Genomic DNA, 20,873 nt, shown 5'->3' on the forward strand with positions numbered 1-20,873 from the left:
TTTAATTTTCATTTTAAAGAACTGTTTTGAAAAAGGAACCGTCCAACAGGAGTGTTGTAGATGGCAAAATGGATTGGGTAAATTCGGGATGGGAAATTCATCAGCAAATTTCCAGAAAGCAAAATAGGATTAAACGTGATGAAATACAGCCGTCGTTGTTGTTTAAACTCCCTAATATGATAAAGGCGCACGGGGGGAGGGTGGCGTTGTAATTGCCTGATGTATACTGTCTGGTTCCAGACATGAATTAAAGCGAACTGAGAAGCTGTGTATTTCATTTCGCTAGTGAATACTGACTTACTCGGAGAATAAGAATAAGAATATACTGGCATTAATTTTACATTCTTGGGATGACACTGATGACTTTTGCTGAAACTCCAGACTAGTACACTTTTTAAAGGCATCCTTCTTCTAAACCAAAGACGACTCGCAAGATCTTGTAATGTTTCTTCGGAAATTTAATTCAACGATCGAGCTAGAAACTAAATGTCCCGGTTTCGGGTCGAAAAATAGATCACCCTCTGTGATATCCGTGTAAAGGCATCGATACCAAAGCAACAAAACCACAAAGATTTTCAAGTTGTTAAGTTCAGGATTCAAGCTTACCAGTACTTCATGTATACAGTTGTGTGGAACTGAAATGCTTCTATTTTAGGTTCGGACATCAAGGGGAGAACGAGATACCAGTAACAAAATACATAAACACACGCACTGTATGGCCACAAATACGTAAACTACGGAAGCTTACTTTAAGACCTGCTTATAAGAGGCGAGCCGGCCCCGGTTAGCCAGGCTGGCACGCTTTACCTGGCAAGGCGGACCAATATGGGCTGACTGACTCGCTTGCCGAAGTCTGAAGTCACTCGAGCCAGTTCTCTGAAGAAGATATAAACGCAACGAAAATTTTATGAAAAAAAAAGGTATGAGCCGTAAGCCAGCCCAGTAAAACGGGCTGGCTCAACTCATATAAACAGGCCCTTTGTCTGATATTTTAGTTCAAAAATTCACTTCGAAATTGAGAGAAACAATAAAAGGATAGCAGTAATTGAAGAAGCTGGATGGTAGGTTCCACAGGAAGAATATAGTCTCAGCAGGGACAAAAAGATAAGATTGATTAGGAAGAACTTCTTCACTGCCGGCAAAACGCATTGAAAGGTAATAAAAGTGATCATTAAAAAGAACTGTCTCCTCTTAATTCATTTCTTACCCTGTATAATTTTTCTCAAAGACGATTACAAAACAATCTCCAAACAACTGCATCTACCTTTCGAAACTACTCGTTTAGCAGGAAGTTTTGTCAAATTAAGCCCCATTAACAAATTTCGTGCTGACAACTAACAATTTGCATTAATCAGTGCGTCGTTTATGAATTTCTACCCTGTTAATTTTTTATTTTCAAAGCTTGCCAGTCTCTTGCTGCCTTGGGGCATGTTCTCAAAGACGATTACATATTAAAAAACTCCAAACAAATGCATCTACCTTTCAAAACTTCAGTCCAACCCCGTTAATACGGACATCGAGAAAGCCACAAAAAGTCAGTCCGTATTAAGAGAAAATGTAAGGGCTTTCTTTCCCATGGACCAAGCAAACTGTCCGCAATAATGAGATGCCCGTATTAAGCTGGCGCCCGTATAGCGGGGTTAGAGTCGATTAAGAGGAAGTTTGGCTACTCGTTAAAAAATGCAGTTTACATCAAGTGCGTCGTTTTTTTTTAAATTTCTACCCGTTAAATTTATTCAAAGTTTGCCAGTTTTCACTAAGCGCTTTCGTGCGGCCTAGGGACTTGAAAAATTTGTCTCATTTTGTATTTTTAACCTCTCGTCTGTTTCAAAGTGTTTTCTGCCTCGTAAAAAAAACCTGCACAAACACGAAGCGTTTTCAGGCATGCAAAAAAAACAAACTTACACAAATTCTAAACAAGGCATTAAATAATAACAAGGTTAAAAATCCGGTGAATTTAATGAAACAACTTTGAGCTCTTTAGGTTAGGAAACTGTAACATACCACCGATCAAAACACGTGTAACATGCTGTAAGGTTTTCTTGATTGTAAAATGGTCACGCGCAAGGAAGTGTTTTAAAAAAAGAAGCTTAAGGTCGAGTGGGCGTGTTTACTGATAACACATTAATCTTATCTTAACATAATTCTACTATCACCTTAATTGAGAAGGTAAACAGTGGCATGCTTCATAATTAATGCCTGGTAAGACGAGATTCATGCGGGTGCAGAAGGTGATTCGCAAACGGTTATCATAAATCTAGATGAAATCGTCAAGTGTACGCGACTGACCATGGATATTTTGAAATGGTCGACCTTGACCAAGGCGAGCAGAGGAAAAGTCAATATCAAGACAAAAATCGATAACAGTTTCAAAGCTTCACTTTCACCGCTCAAGTTTCCATCTCAAATAAAAGGAAATTCCACGAACAATTACTTAACAATAGTCTAGAGACGTTGGATGAAAGTTTGACCTTGGGCAGGAAAAATAGGAATTTAACTGGGAAGGAAGTTGAGCCTATTGAAGTTATCCTGTTCTGGCAAAAGCCTCATCAGGTCATGCGTGAAAAGAAAAGCCAGGAGGTCTAATCTGGAGCTAAATATGGTTTATTTATTCTTACTTGTCGTGACATTGGCAAGCGTCCATGATCAATTTCCCCGCCTTTGTAGAGAGAGTCAGCTAAACAGAGAAAAGAAACGATTAGCTATCACAAACAGTAAAAGGCAGAACAAAACAATAACCAATGCTCACGAAATAAGGCTCTTAGGCAAACTCTATTTATATTTCTTACTGATAAGGTATAAACCAGATTATTGCAAACTGCTGAAACACTTCACCAAGTCCTTTGTTTTCTTCCTTTAGAAAATTATCAACGTCGTCCTCAGGGCCCTTTTCCATGGCTTTTCCTGCCCTACCTTCAAAGCCAGGGAAAAGCGCCCTGGAAACGAGGTTAGCTACTTATGTCATTCTACTGAGCTTTGTTAATGTTTTTAATAATTTTTCCCAAAAAAAGGGGGGGTGGGGTGGGTGGGTGCCATTTTGTGTTGCTTTGCCTTATCCCCAGCTGTACAAAAAATCACGCGAAAAAAACAGACAGCGCACCACGCGCGCGCGGTAAGCCCCTAGGGAGGAGGTAGGTGTGACCTATCTTACCAGGTCCTGTGCGATCCAATGAGTAAGTAGATCTACTCTATCTGCCAGAAAGGAAAAACAGAAAAGGAATTAATACGTTCCCCTTTACAAGTGGTTCTCATGTTTCAACATTATATTTGGCCGATGTTACTATAACGTGGCTCGCGGAGCTTCGTGAAGCTTCGGGGAAAAGGCCAACGGTATGAAATTAAGGGAAAAAAGCAAAGAAAAGAAAACAAAAATTTGTTTGGCCAACATTAATGGTTTGTTCAAACATCAAGATGCCCTTAATGCATCTCAATCAACCTGCGGGCAGAAATATTCCATTTCTGCTCTTGGCACTCTTCGCGCGGATGAGGACCTTGCCGTGTGAAGCAAGGGAATTAAGGCAAATGGCCAAAGCTATACTTGTAATCAGCCACGACTAACCACTGCACGATTACACTGGACTATGGAGCCCCCTAGCACTCACTGTCGAAAGATGGTGACGGTTTCTCATTCGCATAACCCCCACCCTCCCTCTAGTACGACCAAAAAAAGTAAAGATATAAATGTCTCGGTGCAGTTTGCACCAAAATATTTCAGTCTTTTCTCGGATGCTCAGATCAGAAATTTGTGTCTATCAGGCTTCTCATATGGGTGGTGCCTTGGGTAGCACTACCGTTGGTTCTTTCGTCATATACACCTATTTTGAATCCTTTCCTAAAACGCCTCTTCATGCAAGGTGAGCGTAATCGACGTTTCCTGAGGTAATATAACATCATTATCGACAAATTATGATGCACCAATTTTGGGGCATTTGGCGGTTTTTTTGCAAGATACATACTTTTGTCGAGGAGACATTTGATGCACTCTATCGTCTCCCATTCTGAGGGTTTCTTGCATCCTGTAGCGACAGTTGGTAGAAGAGCCTCCCAGTAAGCCACAAAGAGTGAACTGAAAATAATTGGAAAAGAAGCAAAGTCGAAACTCTCCACGGCGGCTACCTTGGGCAGGGACATAGGTGGACGCCTCCACACTATAAAGTATACATCTTTCAAGTACAGTCCAAACATAACTAATTCAGTCCCGTTCACATCAGCAATACATGTTCAATTAAACCATGTTCTAAAAATAAAAAAACAGACACGGAAAACCAAAAAACCGGTTTTTACACAGGATTGATTTCAAATGTTATACTACTACATGAGAAATTTCTGCAATTTGATTGGCTTAGAGCACTGGTATTTCAGCTTAATTTGAAATACCTACATGTGAAAATTACAATCATTTTGCGGGTAGCGGTATAAACAAATAACAGCCTGATTTGTACGCGATATTAGGCATAAATACCACTCGAGATATTTCAACATTGCCTCAAATTTCACTCGCCTAACGGCTCGTGAAATTACGTATAACAATTTCGAAATATCACTCGTGGTATTTATGCCAAATATCACTACAAATCATGCTATTACCTATACAAATTCAACATGTTTTGTAATTTCCACTAAATTTAAGTCAATAAGCAGCTTTTATGAAGGAAACAATTTTTACCATGGTTAAGCTTTGGGGCGAATAGGGCTTAATAAAGGATTGAAAAATAACAACAACAACAAAATCTGGCCTGTTCGCCTAAGGTCCATTTTTGTAGGATACGAATGTGTTGTTAGAGCGGCAAGGGTCATTCGTGATCAATAAAAAAGCTCCAGAGACCCATTTCGTTCATGGGTCAGAACTGATACGAGTGATAAACAAAATCGGACAACTGGGCAGCGGGAGTCTGATTTGTTTAATCACGAGTTCTGTTACCAATTAATCATAACTGTAACACAATTTTTGATAATTGAGGTTATTTTAAATCAAAACACAGGAAATTCTGCTAGCAGTGATATTTAAAAAAAAAAACATTAAAGCGCGCGCGTGATGGCGCGTACTGTCCTATTACACTGTCCTATTAGTGCCAAAATAGAACAGCTGATAGCCAATCAGATTTGAGAACTTTGTTATAGCTATGATTTTAAATGGAAAATAATAATCATACCAATTTCAGCACTGAAACACACCTACTAACTCCTCAGCATTGCAAAGCCGTCGCGCCTATGAACAGACGAAGCCGTGTATCTCGATAAGGTTGTGCGCATGCGTAAGGTACTGGCCATACCCAGAGTTGGTGGGTGTGCTTCAATGCTGAAATTGGCATATTAAAAACAGTACGTATAGTTGTCCTGACAAAACGATCACTAAGTGCTCCATTGAAAGCCGTTTCTCAACTGACGACGGAGGACCTTCTTTTCCGAGATTTTGAAACTGAGCTATGTTACGTTCAGCATCAAAACCCTTTAAATCGCACTTCACAAAGGATTAAGAAACAGTAATGAGGAAAGGCTAGGGACGAGGGGCGGCACCTTTCTCATAGGTACCTCTTCCGGGGGGACTCCATTATGAATTCGACAGGGATGCTCGTAAGATCGTCGTAAGGAGACCAATCTATAGGGTGTGGTTCGAGCTTAATTTGATTGCTATTAGAATATAGTCCAACACAACACAGTATGACGGCCTTTGCAGTTTTTTTTTTCGCATAGTTATAGAGACCTTTACATTCTAAGACGAGTAAAACTACGAGTACAAGATTTTCTCAATACTAAGTAGTCCATGTGCGTGAACCAGCGTCATTTTGGCGGGAAAACGTGATAGTCGTCATTGTACTACGAGTTTTAGCGAGAACGTCGTAGTGGCAAAAACAAGTTATCAAATGTTAGAAGTTTTATTATTTTGCGATGGGAGAGGGCTTAAGCTCCTCCAATAAAGATAACAGTGTAACTTTTCTGGTGAAGAAAAAGTACAATGAAGATTTTCAGAGTGTATATTTCTTTAAAAAAATACGAGAAAAAATCTAAGTTAAATCTCGTCCCGTGCTGGAATTTTAAGGTCTCTATTTCTTTACGCACATCCCTAAGCGATACCGTCATTGGCAAAGATATTGGCCTTTGGTCCTGGGACCATAATCTCCAATTTTTACTCTAAGCAAAACGACGAGAATCCCCGTCATTTTAATTTAGTATGGGAGTGCACACCCCTCCCCGCCCCTTAACCCTCCGGGTGTCTCAGCCGTAAGGTGAATGAAGAAAGGGCTCTAAATAGAGGCGTCATAGGGTACGTTACCTGTCGCCATGACTAGCATCATATTCTTTAAACTGTTTTAGTGTTTCCATTGTCCTTAAAACTCCCTTCGTGGAAAATAAAAACAAATGATCACTACAGAGCGCTTCTCTAGTCCCAAAATTTTGAGGGGCGATCTTGATGATTATATGGAAAAAGGCCTCAGTCGTTCAAAAGTTGGATAACGCTATCCACGGATCAATCACTATCCACTGGATAGCGCAATTGGTTTCCCCAACACTTACTCGTTGGATAGTGATTTAACCGGGCCAGGTTCCTGAAAGGCGATCAGCGCTAATCCAAAATTAAAATTTTGTCCCACTTTTTGTATTTACCTTCCTATACATTGCTTAGAGTGACATGTTGTGTTATCATTTCTTTTTTTCGAAGTAAAGGTACAACAGTAATTGTAACCTCGAGTTACATGTTCTTAGACAAGAAAACCTTGCTTAAAGTTTGGCTTAATCCTAGGTTGAACTTAACCATCTTTAGAGGAACTGGGACCGCCATTGGATAGCGCTATCCAACTTTTGAACAACTGGGGCCTGGGCAACCTCGTTCCCAGGGTTCTCTCCTACCCGACCCTACGGGGCGAGAGAGAGACGGAGACAGGTAGGAGAGAGAACCTGGGAACGAGGTTGGGGCCTGGACTTTAAGATGTCACAACGACGACCGCGAGGAGATCGTCGTAGTTGCTAAAACTCCCTACTCCCTATGCAATACGCGTCGACCACAAATTCATTAGCAGACAAAATGCGATTCGATGCATGGTAATGGCATTCATCAGGTTTATCAATTCTGTGATGTAGGAAAAGCTGTTGCTTGTCTTAACACTACCGCTCAACACAGGCGAAATTACAGCTAGAGCAGTGACTTCACGTTAGGAAGTGTGGAGGATAATTCTCCCTTTATATGTTTGCTTGTATTTCGATGTGTTTTATATTTATTTCTGTTTCAAATGACTATAATTGCCATTGTGTCATGCGACGACCTGAAACGGACAAACCTAAAGGATATTTCCGTTTTTCCGCCCAATGTCGAATTGTTTGGCCAGACAACTAAATTTAGGGAACCTCAATACTCCTAGCATTGACTTGATTCAATTATATTCTTGGTTTAATTCATTTTTTTTTGGGGGGGGGGGGGGTGGTGGGGGGGTATGGTAATGTATGATGACGAGTTTGACGCAAAAGAAAATAAAAGTTAAACCAAGGACAAAATTGAACTAAAACATATACAGCAAACGTACCCACAGATGAGACAGCTATCACTTTGACGGTTATGTAAAGGGCCCTTTAAGGGCCTGTTTACTTGGAGGTGGGGGACCCAAGATAGGTGAGGTAACATGCGGCGCGCTACCCCACCTATCATGTAAACGTGATCAAATTAAGGGCTTGCTTACATGGAGGTGAGGGAACCCAGTCAGGTGAAGTAGCCCGCGGAGGGTCACAACACCCATCATGTTAGCATGATCAAATTAAAATGAGAGATCATATGGAAAGGCGGGTTACCTCACTTATCTGGGGTCCACACCTCCATGTAAACAGGCCCTTAAAGGCACTTCTACGTAACTGTCAAAATCATAGCCGTCTCATCTGTGAGTACATTTGGTGTATATGTTGTAGTTCAGTTTTATCCTTGGTTTAATTTTTATTTTCTTTTGTTTCAAACTCATTATCATACAATACCATACCCAAAAACAAAACAAAATGTTAAATGGCTTAACGTAGACACAGTTATCTCAAATGAAAGCGTATTACTAACCTTTGGAGAATGTGCTGCATGCAATACAGCTTCTTCAACTTTTCCCTCCTCAAACAACTGGAACGAAAATAATAATTCCTTCAGTAAAAAAAAATGCTGCGAGTACTGGAATTCAAAATGTCAAGTATAATAATAATATAATATAATAAGGGTTATATTTTTATATACTGATAATCCATGAACTGTGTAACCAGCAAAGCAGACGATTTGCTGGTGTTAACCGCTATCCAACTTCGCACCCAATGCGGATTTTTGTGTTTGGGAAACCGAAGTAGACCAATGAGATCCTAGTACCTGATTAGTGTGGGAAGTTCGATTGAAATAAATAGTTTTTTTATGTTAAAATGGACCGTTTGCAGCTAAGAGAGAATGTTGCAGCTTGACATGCACAGTAACATGATACACCTCGCCTTGAGAGCAGAGAATGCAGTGGAAACTGCAATCTTGTCTTGCGTGACTTTTTAGCTGCAGAGGGTCTATTCCCCCCCCCCCACCCCTCTCACCTTAAAAAAAAATACTTTTATTAACAAAGGAGCGAACAATGACTCGCTCGGGCTTCGAAGTCTCATTGGAATTACACTGGAATGTATGCCCATCTTGAGTCGACCAAGAAGATCACATGATTTTAGTTACTTATTTTCTTCTCACCTCAAAGAAGTTTTCAATGTATTCAAGTATAAACTCCGCCTCTCTGTCTTTGGCTGGATCCTTCCAAATTAATTAAATATATAAATCAATAAATCAATAAATAAATCAATAACCGAACAGCTTAAATACTAAATACTGTCCGGGGGGGAGGGGGCATTTTGTGGCTGAATATTTGCATAACTAGAAGTGCATCCGAAGACAAAGAATTGAATTCACTGCACGTGGGACGCAATTAAGTTATATTGCCTCATTACCTCTTTCTGTTCTTCACACTCGTTAAATTTCAAACGTAGCCCCTGTAATTTAAAACATAGTTAATCAGTTACTTACTGATATTTGTAAATACAAATATTGTAGCTCGAGTGAGGCCCGTAAAAGCTGTAGATATATAGTTGATTGTTAAAATCCGAGCTTTCGCCGATCAATAGTGGTCGTGCTGCTGTTGAAGTACAAAACTTTAACTCGCGACCCTCCCCATGATTTTTTCCCAGCTTAACAGCCAAACCTGATTTATTTATTCATAAAAAAGACAACATACAACAGCTTTCATAAAGCAAACATTAAAAGCCCAGGTCTTTAGATTGTGTGCTCGGCGCAAAGAGCTATAAGCAGGAAAAAAATTACGTTTTTCTTCCCCCTCCCCCCTCCTCCCCCCGCTTCGCCTCGCGTTCTCTCTTTAGTTTCAGTCACAATACTATAGATTTACACATTTCTTTCCGACTACATTGGCATTAGGCCGAATTTTAGGGCTGCCCAAAGACAACTATATAAGTGCTAAGATACGTAGAATAGGTCGAGTCCGGGTGACCGAAGTTCTTAATAGGAGACAAAGTCGGAGTGGTATCTCGTCAGGCGATGGTTTTAAACTCTCTTTATTGACCAAGCGTGTGTAAGTGCTGTTAAAGTCCACGTGATCGGAAGTTAATACCATATTTGAATAAAAAATACCAAACGATTTAAAAAGCAAAATGTAATTACCGCTTCAGCCATTCGAATCGTCTCCACGCTTGCAGCAATTTCTGCTAATCTTTCAGTCTCTCTCATTTTTAACTAAAGAAAAAGGCAAGAGCGGAGTATTTCAAATACTTGTAAAGCGATAAATCAGCAATAAATTATTTCAGGGAAAGAAAAACAGGCAGGGGTGAGTGGGAAGGGGGCAGAATTGTTCAGAATTGTACTTTGAAGTTGGGCATGCACGTGAATTTAAAGACAGGTAAGAAACAAAGTACTGATGGACAATATACTGAAAAGTTAACTCCTTAAGAGCACCTTTAGGTAAAAACTTACCCGCCAACAGGCTGCTTCTTATTACTGTATGCTTTAATTGGCGTGGGAACTAATTTTTAGGATGAAGAGGTTGAAACCTTATCAAGCGGATAGTACCTCATTATTTTCCTGTCCTAGGGCAACTTTTTCCTCAAGCAGCTGGGCATTTTCAGTTCTAATTGTCTAAAAAATAAATGGCAGAAAAAAGTGTAAGAAGCGCACTAAGTTCCCTTTAAAAACCGTGATGATGATGATGATGAAACTTTATTAAGGTGTCTAAAGAAACCTCCTAGCTTAGGTTAAAAACCTATGCTAATTAGGGGACACAAAATAAATAAATGTAAATTAAAGTAAAAAATATTTTAATACAAGACGCCTAAAGTCGTTTCCGTGGGATCCGTTGGTCTATGGAAGCATAATGGCGTTCTATCTGAATTTGGAAAAATTAGGGAAACCGGAAAGATGTGTCATCAAGTTATGAGCATCGATGAGTAGGTTACCTGTATGGGTTGGTTTAATGTGCTTAGGACTGAATTTATAGTAGCCTGCGTGGCAAGCTACTATTTCTCCCCAATCCACCCCTTTCGACACCTGCTACGCAAGCTAAATTTATATTTGTCAGTGGTCGCAAGGATGGAGTTGATCTTGTTTTGATCCATCGCTATGTAGTTATTTTCATAGCACGATTTGGATAAGAATAAGAAGTCATTTTGCATTAAAACAAGGTTTACCCGTGTAACTTAAATTGGAATGTTAACGGAAACAACTAATGGAGAACATGCGCATAAAGCTCTCTGATTAAACCTGAACAGGAACTATATGTGTAAAGATACGTGATATCTTGATAGTAAGTAGCCACAGGTAACTTTTTTCAAAGATAAATAAACATTGTAGTTTTAGGTTAATGGAACAAAACAAAACAAAACATCTGTTTGCTTGCGATTTCACCGACAATCGTCAAGGGTACGAGTTGAAATTTACGCGATTTAACCTCCCATCGTCAAGGTGTTTTCGATAAGAAAAGAAAAAAACTGAACTCTAGCTGTGCTCGGCAAAAACTGGCGAACTCCGAATGAAAAATCTATCGGAAATCACGGCCCTCAACCAGACGCTACTAAAACCTTATGAAAAAGCTTGACCTAAACAAAAAAGAATCATGAAGGAAAGAAATAATTTGGCTTCGGTCGCCTTTCGTGACTTGCCAGTATCCCGAAGGATTTCGCTGGTTAACAAGCCGCCATCCTAAACCACGAGTGGGAAAACTCTAGCGCGACAAATTTGGCAAGGAACGTTCTGATTTCAACGTTCTTCAGAGGAAGCAAATCGATTAGAAATCGATACAGATTTTGTACAATCTGATTGGTCGGCTTGGAAGAAGAGATAATGGATAAAGATTTTACGCAATCCTATTGGCTGGCTTTGCAATTTTGGGTACAACCGAACCGGATTTTTACCGTGGGAGTGCCACAGGCATCCCACGGAAGAAAAGAAACTAAAGTCAGCACATTACATCTCCGACAATATTTTGTGCTCACTGCTTTTATAGCCAGAAAGCATTATGTCTGTCTGTAAGTCCATTTCTATCGTCCCCGTGGCGCAAGGCGTTAACGCTTATCCCTTGCAGCCGAAGTACCGAGTTTGATACCCACTATCGCCTTTTTTCCGACGAATTTCATAAGTTCTTTTTTCTTTTCTTTTCTCGTTTTAAGCCCCATAACTTTAATATCAGGAAAGTAGTTTAATTATTTCGAAGAGAAGGATTAAAAGCAATAAATTGCAAGAAGTTTGTAAGTTACACTACTCGAGATCCGCGTTCAATAAATACTCGATGGCGTCTTTCCTTTTCGGGGACTTTGCCACTTTTGAGGTTTCTTATTTTTTTTAATGTTTCATTTTTTTTTTCGCTTGAGGTACAAAGAGTGAAACAAACTATTGAACTACGTAATTACAGCTATCTCTTATTGCCAAGATTTTTTTTAATATGCGCGCTGTTCAATTTGTTTAGAAATGTCATGAATTACCGTCATTTACGAAAAATAGTTTGAACTCAATTCGATTGAATAAGCGAAAATTACGTTGAAAATAGTGAACTAAACTGTTCAACGCCATAAAGAATTTGAAATCTCGACTTTACATAGCATATTTTTCGAGATATTGAAGTTTGTGTTTTTGTCCGAAGTTGTGTACAGGTTATTTTGTGTAAAATTTAGTGGTTTTAAAAGCGAACTTAGAATCCCCGAAAATCAGATTAAAGTCTGCGAATATTCAACGTACGCTGAGATTTATACTTGGTCTCTTTTTAAAGCTTAGGAAGTCTACTTTTCAGGGAAAAAATAGATTTATGAAGCGCCGATGAAGCCTTCCGAATTATTTGCTTCCAAGACACAATAAATTTTGCGATGTTAACATTTCTTTAGCGGCAGGCGATAAAAAATTCCAGCGGGCAAATGAGACATCTATACGCGTATGATGCCAATGAATCCAACTGACGATTGGTTGAAGACGGGATGAGCACGGGACGCACAAACACGCACACGGCTCGTGGCAATAATTTAAATTTGATTGTTCGGATTGAATTAACTCGTAGCACACAGCTTTAACGTTTTTCGCTATAACCTCCAGGCCAGAACAATCTTTTTCCCAGAGTCCGCGTCACCCTTGTCCAGCGAGACGGGCGAGTACCGAGATATAGATTCTTACAGTGTACCGCGTCTTTATAGTGTACCGAGGTACTTGCCTTACTTGTGTGTCTTGAGTTGCTTGACTGTCTTGGCCTACTTCACTTACTTGGCGTGCTTGAGGTACTTGGCGTACTTGTGTGTCTTGGATTGCGTCAGTGTCTTGGCCTACTTTAGTTAATTGGCCTGCTTTAGGTACAAAAGTTAGCCAAGTACGCCAAGAATATGTACCTCAAGCACGCCAAGTAAGTGAAGTAGGCCAAGACACACAAGTAAGACAAGTACCTCGGTACACTATAAGACGCAGTACACTATAAGAATCTATATCTCAGTACACTATAGGAATCATATATGAGGTACCTACCAGATTGGAGGCAGGGGTATTGGGATCGACACCCTATACCCAGTAAGCACAGGTCCCCTCGGGGGACTATTTTTGGTTTGTCCGACCATAGTTAGTAGAGGAGACTGGTTATCAAAATGCGGCAAAGATCGTAGGTGTTGCGGTTTATATTGGGAGCTCCATGAAGGGGGAAAATCCCTTGTGTCCTGTTCAACTGTTGCGACGTTTTGAAGATCAAAATGAAAGGAACGCTATTGGACGTTGTGCACCATCAAGTCTGCACAATAAAAAAAACTTAAAAGAAAGAACTACTCTGACGGGCTTATAACCATTCCACTCTATAAACTATGGTCCGACTGAAATGATCTGGTGGGACATGATCCACATCATTTCTTAAAAGGAAAATTATTTACAGGCCTGTAACCTTAAGAGCACAAGGAGGTTCAGGGCACGTACGTCAACTTCCCCTAGGATGCAGATCGATGATTGGCTATCACCGACAGTTTCTGGCCCGTCTTTTGTCTCTTGACACATTTCATCTGCAAACAAAAATAAAACTTTACTTTACTTTAGTTTTCAATTCTGAGTCATGCTGTCACTTATTTTCGGGTAAATGCTTGGGAGGACTGCGCGCAAAGTACAGTAAAGTTGACTCTATATTTCGCATCTAGTCGAAAACTTGTTCCTATTTCGGTATAAAGGACTCAGGATTCTTTACGACGAAAGCGGAAACTTGTTTGTTTATGAATACTTATGCAAAAAAAAAAAAAACGTTACAGACGTGTTGCGTTTACTACAACATCTGCCAAAACCTCGCTCTTCAAAGAGTTAGAAATTTTGTAGGTACGTTGTTTGAAAGCAAAGAAATATGTCGGCTAAAACACAAAGGAGAAACAATTGGAGAAACAATTTCAAGTTCAATGATTTCAGGAAAATCACATGTGTGCGCAAGAGCCAATGCTATACTTTTTACTGACAAAACTTTTCTGATTCGAAAAACTACGTCACAATTGTACAGATATCGTCATCAGTTGCACGTGCCTTTATCGCACGCGAGACCCTTTGTTTTCACGATTAAGGAGTCCTTAAGATGAAAGGGGAAATTGACAAATTAACTTATAATGTCTTTTAGCTTAACGATTATTTATCACATACTTTGTTCTCCTACTTACGCACATTTGTGTAAATGCCTTATATCAAGCAAGACTGAAGATTGACTGAAGATTGAGCACAGATCAGGAGCCGAATCGGCTCCTGGCACAGATGTATAAAAAATGCATATCTTTAAGAAACTGTAGTCCATCCGATCAATAATGAGCACATGTACAACATCAAAACAGAGGCTACATAAAACAACACAAAACATGAGAAACTATCCTCATTTGCTTCATCTATTTTACTTCCAGAAGGGGAAAGCTTTACTGGCCACATCCTTGCCCAGTGGGAAAGGACACAAGCGGGACTCATACATGTATGTCCACAACGAATCTACTTTAAACCTAGGGTGGATTCATTTACAGCCTATCCGCGAATCCGTTGCATTTTTTCGCTTAAATTCTTTTATTATCGTTTTTGAGATTAAAAACGAAAATAAACTCGTAGTTTCTTAACCAGCTGTGCCTTTTTTGTCATTCTGGGGAGAAGAGTTCCGTGGCGACACAAAAAGGCTGCGTGGGAGAAAATAGCTTACCCGCCTTCTCCATTGTTTCGTTGGTTTGTTTGAGAGCAAGGGCGATGTTACCAAAAGCTCCCCTGTAAACAACTGGTCTGGTTTTGCTTTTGTTTGCCTAAAAGATCAAAAGGATAGATACTTTAAAGAAACAAGGTCTTTCTCCACTAACACTATTCTTTGATCCACTAGCCATTTTGAAATTGCGGGTGACTGGGTCAGTGTTGTGTTGAATTGCATTATGGGATTGTTTCATGAACGTTGTCTCCCTTATTTAAGATGGTGTTGCACAGGACGAAACACAGCGACAATTAGTTAGAGCCGCAAAACTCCCAATAATGGACCGACATTGTTTAGAATGGCTACAACGCTGTTTTAACATTGCAACTAACGAAAAAATGGCTGTTGTGAATCGTGTCCTTGTAACACACCTTCCCTAGCTTTTATTAGGCAGATTTAGCAAAGCGTCAAATGACAACGCGAAAGCGCGCGGAAAGGACTGAACGTGACTTTCGGTGCTTAATTTGCCTCTTCTATCCTTGGTCAATTCGGTTTTTTTGTCCGTGCTGTCTGGGCTAAACTTGCCGTTTACTAGGTTGCGAAGAGAACTGGAACAAAACCCGTCCTCTTTATATTGACAGTTCAATAGAGTAGTGACAAAAATTTCCGGAAACCCAAACTCATATTGGAGACCTCAAGATTGTTACAGAATGAAACACTCCTGGCTTCAGTTGTTCAAAGGTTGGATAGCGTTATCCAACGGACAAATCACAATCCAGTGGATAAGTATTAGGAAAAACCGATTGCGCTTTCCTCTGGACAGTGGATAGCGTTAGTCATCTTTTGAAGAACCGGGCCCTGGTAGAGAACCACTCATTAGGCACATTTATCAAGAAAAGCGTGAAAAGTCATTAATGAAAGGAAAAGAGTTGAGCATAGAGTTTAGAACTAAAGGCTAAAAGCTGTTTAAATACGGTTCGCTTTCAAATAATTAGATGTCTTGAGTAACGAAACAAAACTTACCGTAAAATTCCGAAAATAAGCCCCTACATGTATAAGCCCATCCAAATATAAGCCCTCCAAAATCGAAACGCAAAAAACCCTCCGTTAAATCGCCCCTTTGAAAATAAGCGCCCCGGCTTGTACCGTTGGAATTTGCTCTCGAATACAAAGTAAAACAAAGCAAAAATGGTACATTTCTTTCCCACTACAAGCTAGCCCAATCAATTTGAAAAGCAAATTTCCCTCCGTACATAAGCCCCTCCGCATGTAAGCCCCTCATAAAGTGCCTTTGAAAAATATAAGCCCAGGGGCGTATTTTCGGAATTTTACGGTACCTCTCGCGAAGCGCGCGTAGCGGAGCACCATGGGTAAGAAAATTTAGTTGTCTATGCAGACACGAATTTTGGTTCTGACAAAATCGTCCGTACGTACAAAAGGCACCCCTAAATTTAAGCTGGGGTAGAATTTCAAGTACCCGCGCGTTTTGGCGGTAAATCACAAGGCCACCCGGAATTTTAGAGAAAGAGAAACAACAACAACAACAAAGCCGAGTCTTTCTTGCTTACCTCAACTTGTACAGCCATCGACAGCTGAATTGACATTATTTTCATCTTGAGTTTCTCGCGTTTACTCAACAGCTCTTCTTTGATTTCCTGCGAGAAGATGACAGAAAAGGTACTTTAAGGTATTCTTGCCCAGGAAAACATTTGTGTTCTTTGTTATTTCTTGGAGGGTAAAAAATTCCATCTATGAGACTTTTTCGACATACTCAGTCGAATACAAGTACCAGAAGGATGGCATTTTACACGCGGAAAAAATTACCTCTTTTTCCCGAAGGCGCTTGAAAAGCTGTCCTTTTAAAGCCTTTGGAACAAATCTATACCAAAAATAAAAATACCAACAAACAAGATCGTTATAGCTGGAAAAACTGACGAAATGAAACTAACTTCTTTATTTGCTTGTTTGTTTTCTAAACGGGGACCTTTTCTTCGTCAACTTTACGGCCCGCAGTCCTATTTTTCAGCTTCAAATTTAAGGGTGTCGGTAAGAATGAGAGTTCCAACGCGCAAACTAGCCCAGATTAATTCACTAATTATTCCCTTTGCCGTAAAAATTTAGAATAATCGCCTCCCTCGAATAATCGTCCCCTTTTGGCGCGAAAAAATTAATAATCGCCCGCAGCTATTATTCGAGGAAATACGGTAATTCAAAATTAACTCCTGAGCTTGAAACGTTGGTGGACTACAACGAATGCCGTGTTCGAACTGCTGTTTATACATTCCTCCACGACTGGTGTATTATGAATGAATTTCGACCCTGCTCGCCATAGAGCCACCAGTAACTCAGTAATTAGAGCATCCTAGAACTCGGAGGCTTATGAGTCCGTTTCTCACTGCACCTCGGAATTTTTTTCTTAGCTTTCTAATGTTTCTCCCTCTTCCAAAATACAAAGGACAACGCCACAAACCTGGTTTTATCCTCTAGCTTTACCACAGCCACTCTAGATTTCAGATCTGCCAACTGAGAAAATAAACCATGCTCTGTAGCGTAAGGTTTGATTTTGGATTCACGTTTGATAAAACTATCCAACTAGACGTTAACTTTAACGAACGAATACATCCTCAAAGAGGTACATTTTTGGCGGAGCAAGTCTGCTAAAACAGAAAGGAGGCCATCCTTGCGACGATTATCGTTCTCACTTCAGTGCTTTTAAGTCGATCACTCGTTTCTCCAATAGACTCAGGGGCTATGTTTCAACTAGAAAGATTGTCTAACACAAAAAATTACACGTCACAATTGTAGAGAAACCGTTCCACTAGAATCGCGTCATCAGTTGCGCGCGCTGTTCTCGTGCGCGAGCGCGAGCCTCCTTTATCCAAAAGATACACATGCGTTCTTGCCAAAGCGTAAGTCAAGATGGCTGTATGTTAGCCAAGTTCTGTTTTTTCGTTTTTCAGGACGAATTTTCAACGTGAAGGACATTCATCTGGTACCGTCTGAACGTAGTCTAAACACGTTGAATTTCTACCTTCTCGTCAGTCTCGTTGCTTTCGCCTTCGCCAAAATTCTTCAAGAAATGAAATCTGAATGATGGTCGCCTCTATGGAGTCATTGAGACGCCTAGCAGTACTTCTAACCTCTTTTAGGCAACACAAATGTCCTTAGATTCAGGTTCCACTTCCCTTTTGTCAACAGTCGAGTCTAGCCCTCAAAGCTTAATGACTCGGAAACCTAAATGACAAGACCCATCTCGGATCGAAACCATGCTAATTATAGCGATCCTCTTTTGGATTTCATAAAGATTACACAGACAAGGTTTTTGTCCACAGAACCTTTGCAAGTATTTTTTACTGTACCTTTTTTGTCAGAAAGGCGGTGTTCGTTAGTTGTTCCACGGTGAAACTAGGTAAAAAATATGACCGCAAACCATTGCGAGAATGATCCCACGTCAGAAAGGAGCCTGCGAGAGAAATTTAACAGCATACGAGTATAGCCCCTCCCCATCATTAAACAAATCTAGGGAAGCGTATCATTACAGAGGATCCGTATTCCGAAAAAGCACCCATTAAACCAGAAGAAGTTTCAGTTCTTAAACGAACATTACGTTGAAACGCAGTTGAAGTTACCAGAAAATAATTTATAGCGGCAAAAACGGCTGCAAGTGAAACAGTTTTAATTGTGTGCAAAAGTTTGTATGGACCCGTTTGGGATAACACTGAAACACCTGGATCCTGCCCTAGTTAGATAATACGGTACAATTACGATGAAATTGCAACCAATACTAATCAAAAAATGCATGTGTAAACCTGCCTTTATTAAGAGGCTGTTCAGATGAAGAGAGGCAGATCCTACCATCAGGAAGTTTTCAGAAGGCGGAACAGCTTTTCATTGGGTTTACATGCAGAAATTTTCGTCTGCGTGATTAACAAACATGCAAATTGGGCCTTTCTGCTTTCTTTTCAGCAGCAGATGGCAGTTCTTTACAACTTGTGGCACCAAACGAAATTATCATTCGGTGGAATTTGTTTTTCGGTGCAAAATAAAAAGTGCCTATAAAAAAGTTTTCGTGACAAATGTACCTTCAGATACGCAATTCGATGAGTTGAGATAACTTTGTCTGTGTTGCTTGGATGAAGTTCTAAAAGTGTAAATTGATATCATTTCAGACACCAAGCAACTGAAAAAAAATCCTAGCACTACAAATATACAAGACATACAAGTTAAACGTCTGGTGAGTAAGACATTAAGGAAACCGGTTCTATTGCTCACAGGAGAAAAAAAAAGCAACAAAAGAAAAGAAACATTTTACATCACACACTCCCACAACAAATGAAATTGATGAAGTACTGCGCCAGTTTCTATATTAACAGGAAACTCAAGCAAAGGCGATGACGACGACAACGACAACGTCAAAAAGCAATTGGTTTTATGAGCAAAACAACAGCTCTGAACGTGCATCACGCATTTTTGTACATTTCTTTGACGTCCACTGCAGCAATACGACGTAAGACCTCCTAATGCAACGTTTTTATGGAGAACGTGAACAAACGATGGTAAATTTTTCTTCCTCTTTTTTTTGCTGGGTAAAGTCCTTAAGAATTCAACTCCAGGTGGAATCGCCTACATTTGACAAATCGAGCTGGTCCAAATAGACGCGATAAAGTTTGAAAGGGCGCAAATTTATTTTTTAGCGACGTCTTCGTCGTTGTCTACAAGCTCTCTACAATGAATTCTAATTGCAGCGACACCATTGCCTCATGATAATGCAACATGCGGATTTCGCTTTCCAAGTTTATCTGGTTACAAGTTACTGTTACAATTTTTACAGTGTGTTTATTTACCTGCAAGATGACTTCAACGGTGATTCCAACCTAGCATAAAAACAGATGATTATGAGTAAATAAAGGCTATGTTCACACTAGCTATACCGGATAGCTTTTGCGCGTGCTCCGCCACGAAAATCATACAGGATGGTTAGGAACGGTTGTGGTGGCGCAATAGAGAGGAGAAGTCGTTACGCCACGTTGCCATAGTAGCAAAATTTTTGGATGACAACAAACCGATAAAGTCACTTAAAAGTCCATTCCCACTGTTTCAAACTTTACCGATCTTATTCAGTTTCAATTTTTATGCACGTACTCCATAAACTTAACTCCGCTTGCTGTTCTTCTTGCCGTCGCCGTCGTCGTTGGATTTGTTGTAGTCCAGAAATAGTGCTACCATGGTAACGTGACGTCACACTTCTCCTCTCTATTTCTGTGACGGAGCGAGACTGCGCTGCGCCGATCTCGAAAGTGGAACGCCACAAATGGGATAGGTTTTGTGCCCTACTTTGGTGCAGTGTGAACACCAATTCGGCCCGTCGTGGAAGTGAATAAGTAGGAGCGAAAACTGGAACACACTGAGATGGAAGTAAATGCAGGAGTGAGGATTGGAATTTAGTACACCAAACCCTCTCGACCAACCGCGCCGGCACGATGTTCGATGTGTGTGCACGAAATCTGCCGCCCCGGGCCGTTGCTGTTCACACTACAGTGGACAGCTTATAGTTCGAACTTAGGCTAGCCTGAGGTCAGATAGAGTTTGGAGTATTTTAACGCTGTGCATTCCACGTAACAATTAAAGTAGCAACTAATCAGGGGCACCCAACAGCTGTTTTCTGTAAAATATCCGTTTGGACAGGAACGTCAGTTGACGATGGGAAAGCGCGCGGAAAGGATTAAACACGACTTCAGGTGCTCAATTTGCCGCTCTGCCATTGCTCAAGCCAGTTGTTTGATTTGCGCGTACAGTCGTCAACTGACGTTCCCGTTCTGTTGCTAATCAGCCTATTGCCTGGAACTTTCTACTACTTGAGGACAGCTGAAAATCTCTAGATGGCCGTTCCATTCATGTACAATTTTCGAAGCTTATCTGATAAATACCCTACGATTTTCTGGCTCAAGTTTCTTCAGGATGACCGAACAGAAACAAATTTTACAGCTTCGAATGCTTTTTTAGAGATCTAAAAGTACCCTGGAAAACCTAAAAAGTGTTTTCAATTGTTTAGGAAGAAACTCAGTCGTTGGGTGCCCCTGAATAATAGCCTGTTCCGCGCTGGGGTTCTCACATCAGTGTCGCATCTCTTGATGCCGTCCCCACAATTTGATCAATCAACTAACAGGGGCATCCAACGATGGTTTCCTCCTCGATGCATTGGAAACACTTTTTAGGCTATCCAGAGTAGTTTCA

General features: G+C 40.3%; 1 protein-coding gene across 1 annotated transcript in view; it reads right to left on the reverse strand.

Moving 5' to 3' along the window:
• The window catches only part of LOC140948841 (clathrin heavy chain linker domain-containing protein 1-like), a 49,339-nt gene that overhangs the window by 20,939 nt on the left and 7,527 nt on the right, over nucleotides 1-20,873 (reverse strand). Inside the window, exons 6-22 of the mRNA XM_073398113.1 lie at nucleotides 19,484-19,513; nucleotides 18,722-18,780; nucleotides 17,999-18,102; nucleotides 17,110-17,162; nucleotides 16,464-16,518; nucleotides 16,208-16,294; nucleotides 14,661-14,757; nucleotides 13,427-13,509; nucleotides 10,067-10,132; nucleotides 9,662-9,733; nucleotides 8,938-8,979; nucleotides 8,684-8,743; nucleotides 8,036-8,092; nucleotides 6,275-6,339; nucleotides 3,957-4,066; nucleotides 3,152-3,192; nucleotides 2,619-2,677 (exon numbers count right to left, since the gene is read on the reverse strand). Of these exons, the coding sequence (XP_073254214.1) occupies nucleotides 2,619-2,677; nucleotides 3,152-3,192; nucleotides 3,957-4,066; nucleotides 6,275-6,339; nucleotides 8,036-8,092; nucleotides 8,684-8,743; nucleotides 8,938-8,979; nucleotides 9,662-9,733; nucleotides 10,067-10,132; nucleotides 13,427-13,509; nucleotides 14,661-14,757; nucleotides 16,208-16,294; nucleotides 16,464-16,518; nucleotides 17,110-17,162; nucleotides 17,999-18,102; nucleotides 18,722-18,780; nucleotides 19,484-19,513 (1,140 nt within the window). The remainder of the gene's footprint in view (nucleotides 1-2,618; nucleotides 2,678-3,151; nucleotides 3,193-3,956; nucleotides 4,067-6,274; nucleotides 6,340-8,035; nucleotides 8,093-8,683; nucleotides 8,744-8,937; nucleotides 8,980-9,661; nucleotides 9,734-10,066; nucleotides 10,133-13,426; nucleotides 13,510-14,660; nucleotides 14,758-16,207; nucleotides 16,295-16,463; nucleotides 16,519-17,109; nucleotides 17,163-17,998; nucleotides 18,103-18,721; nucleotides 18,781-19,483; nucleotides 19,514-20,873) is intronic.

This window comes from Porites lutea, chromosome 9 (assembly GCF_958299795.1).
Source record: "Porites lutea chromosome 9, jaPorLute2.1, whole genome shotgun sequence".
Taxonomy (NCBI): Eukaryota; Metazoa; Cnidaria; class Anthozoa; order Scleractinia; family Poritidae; genus Porites; species Porites lutea.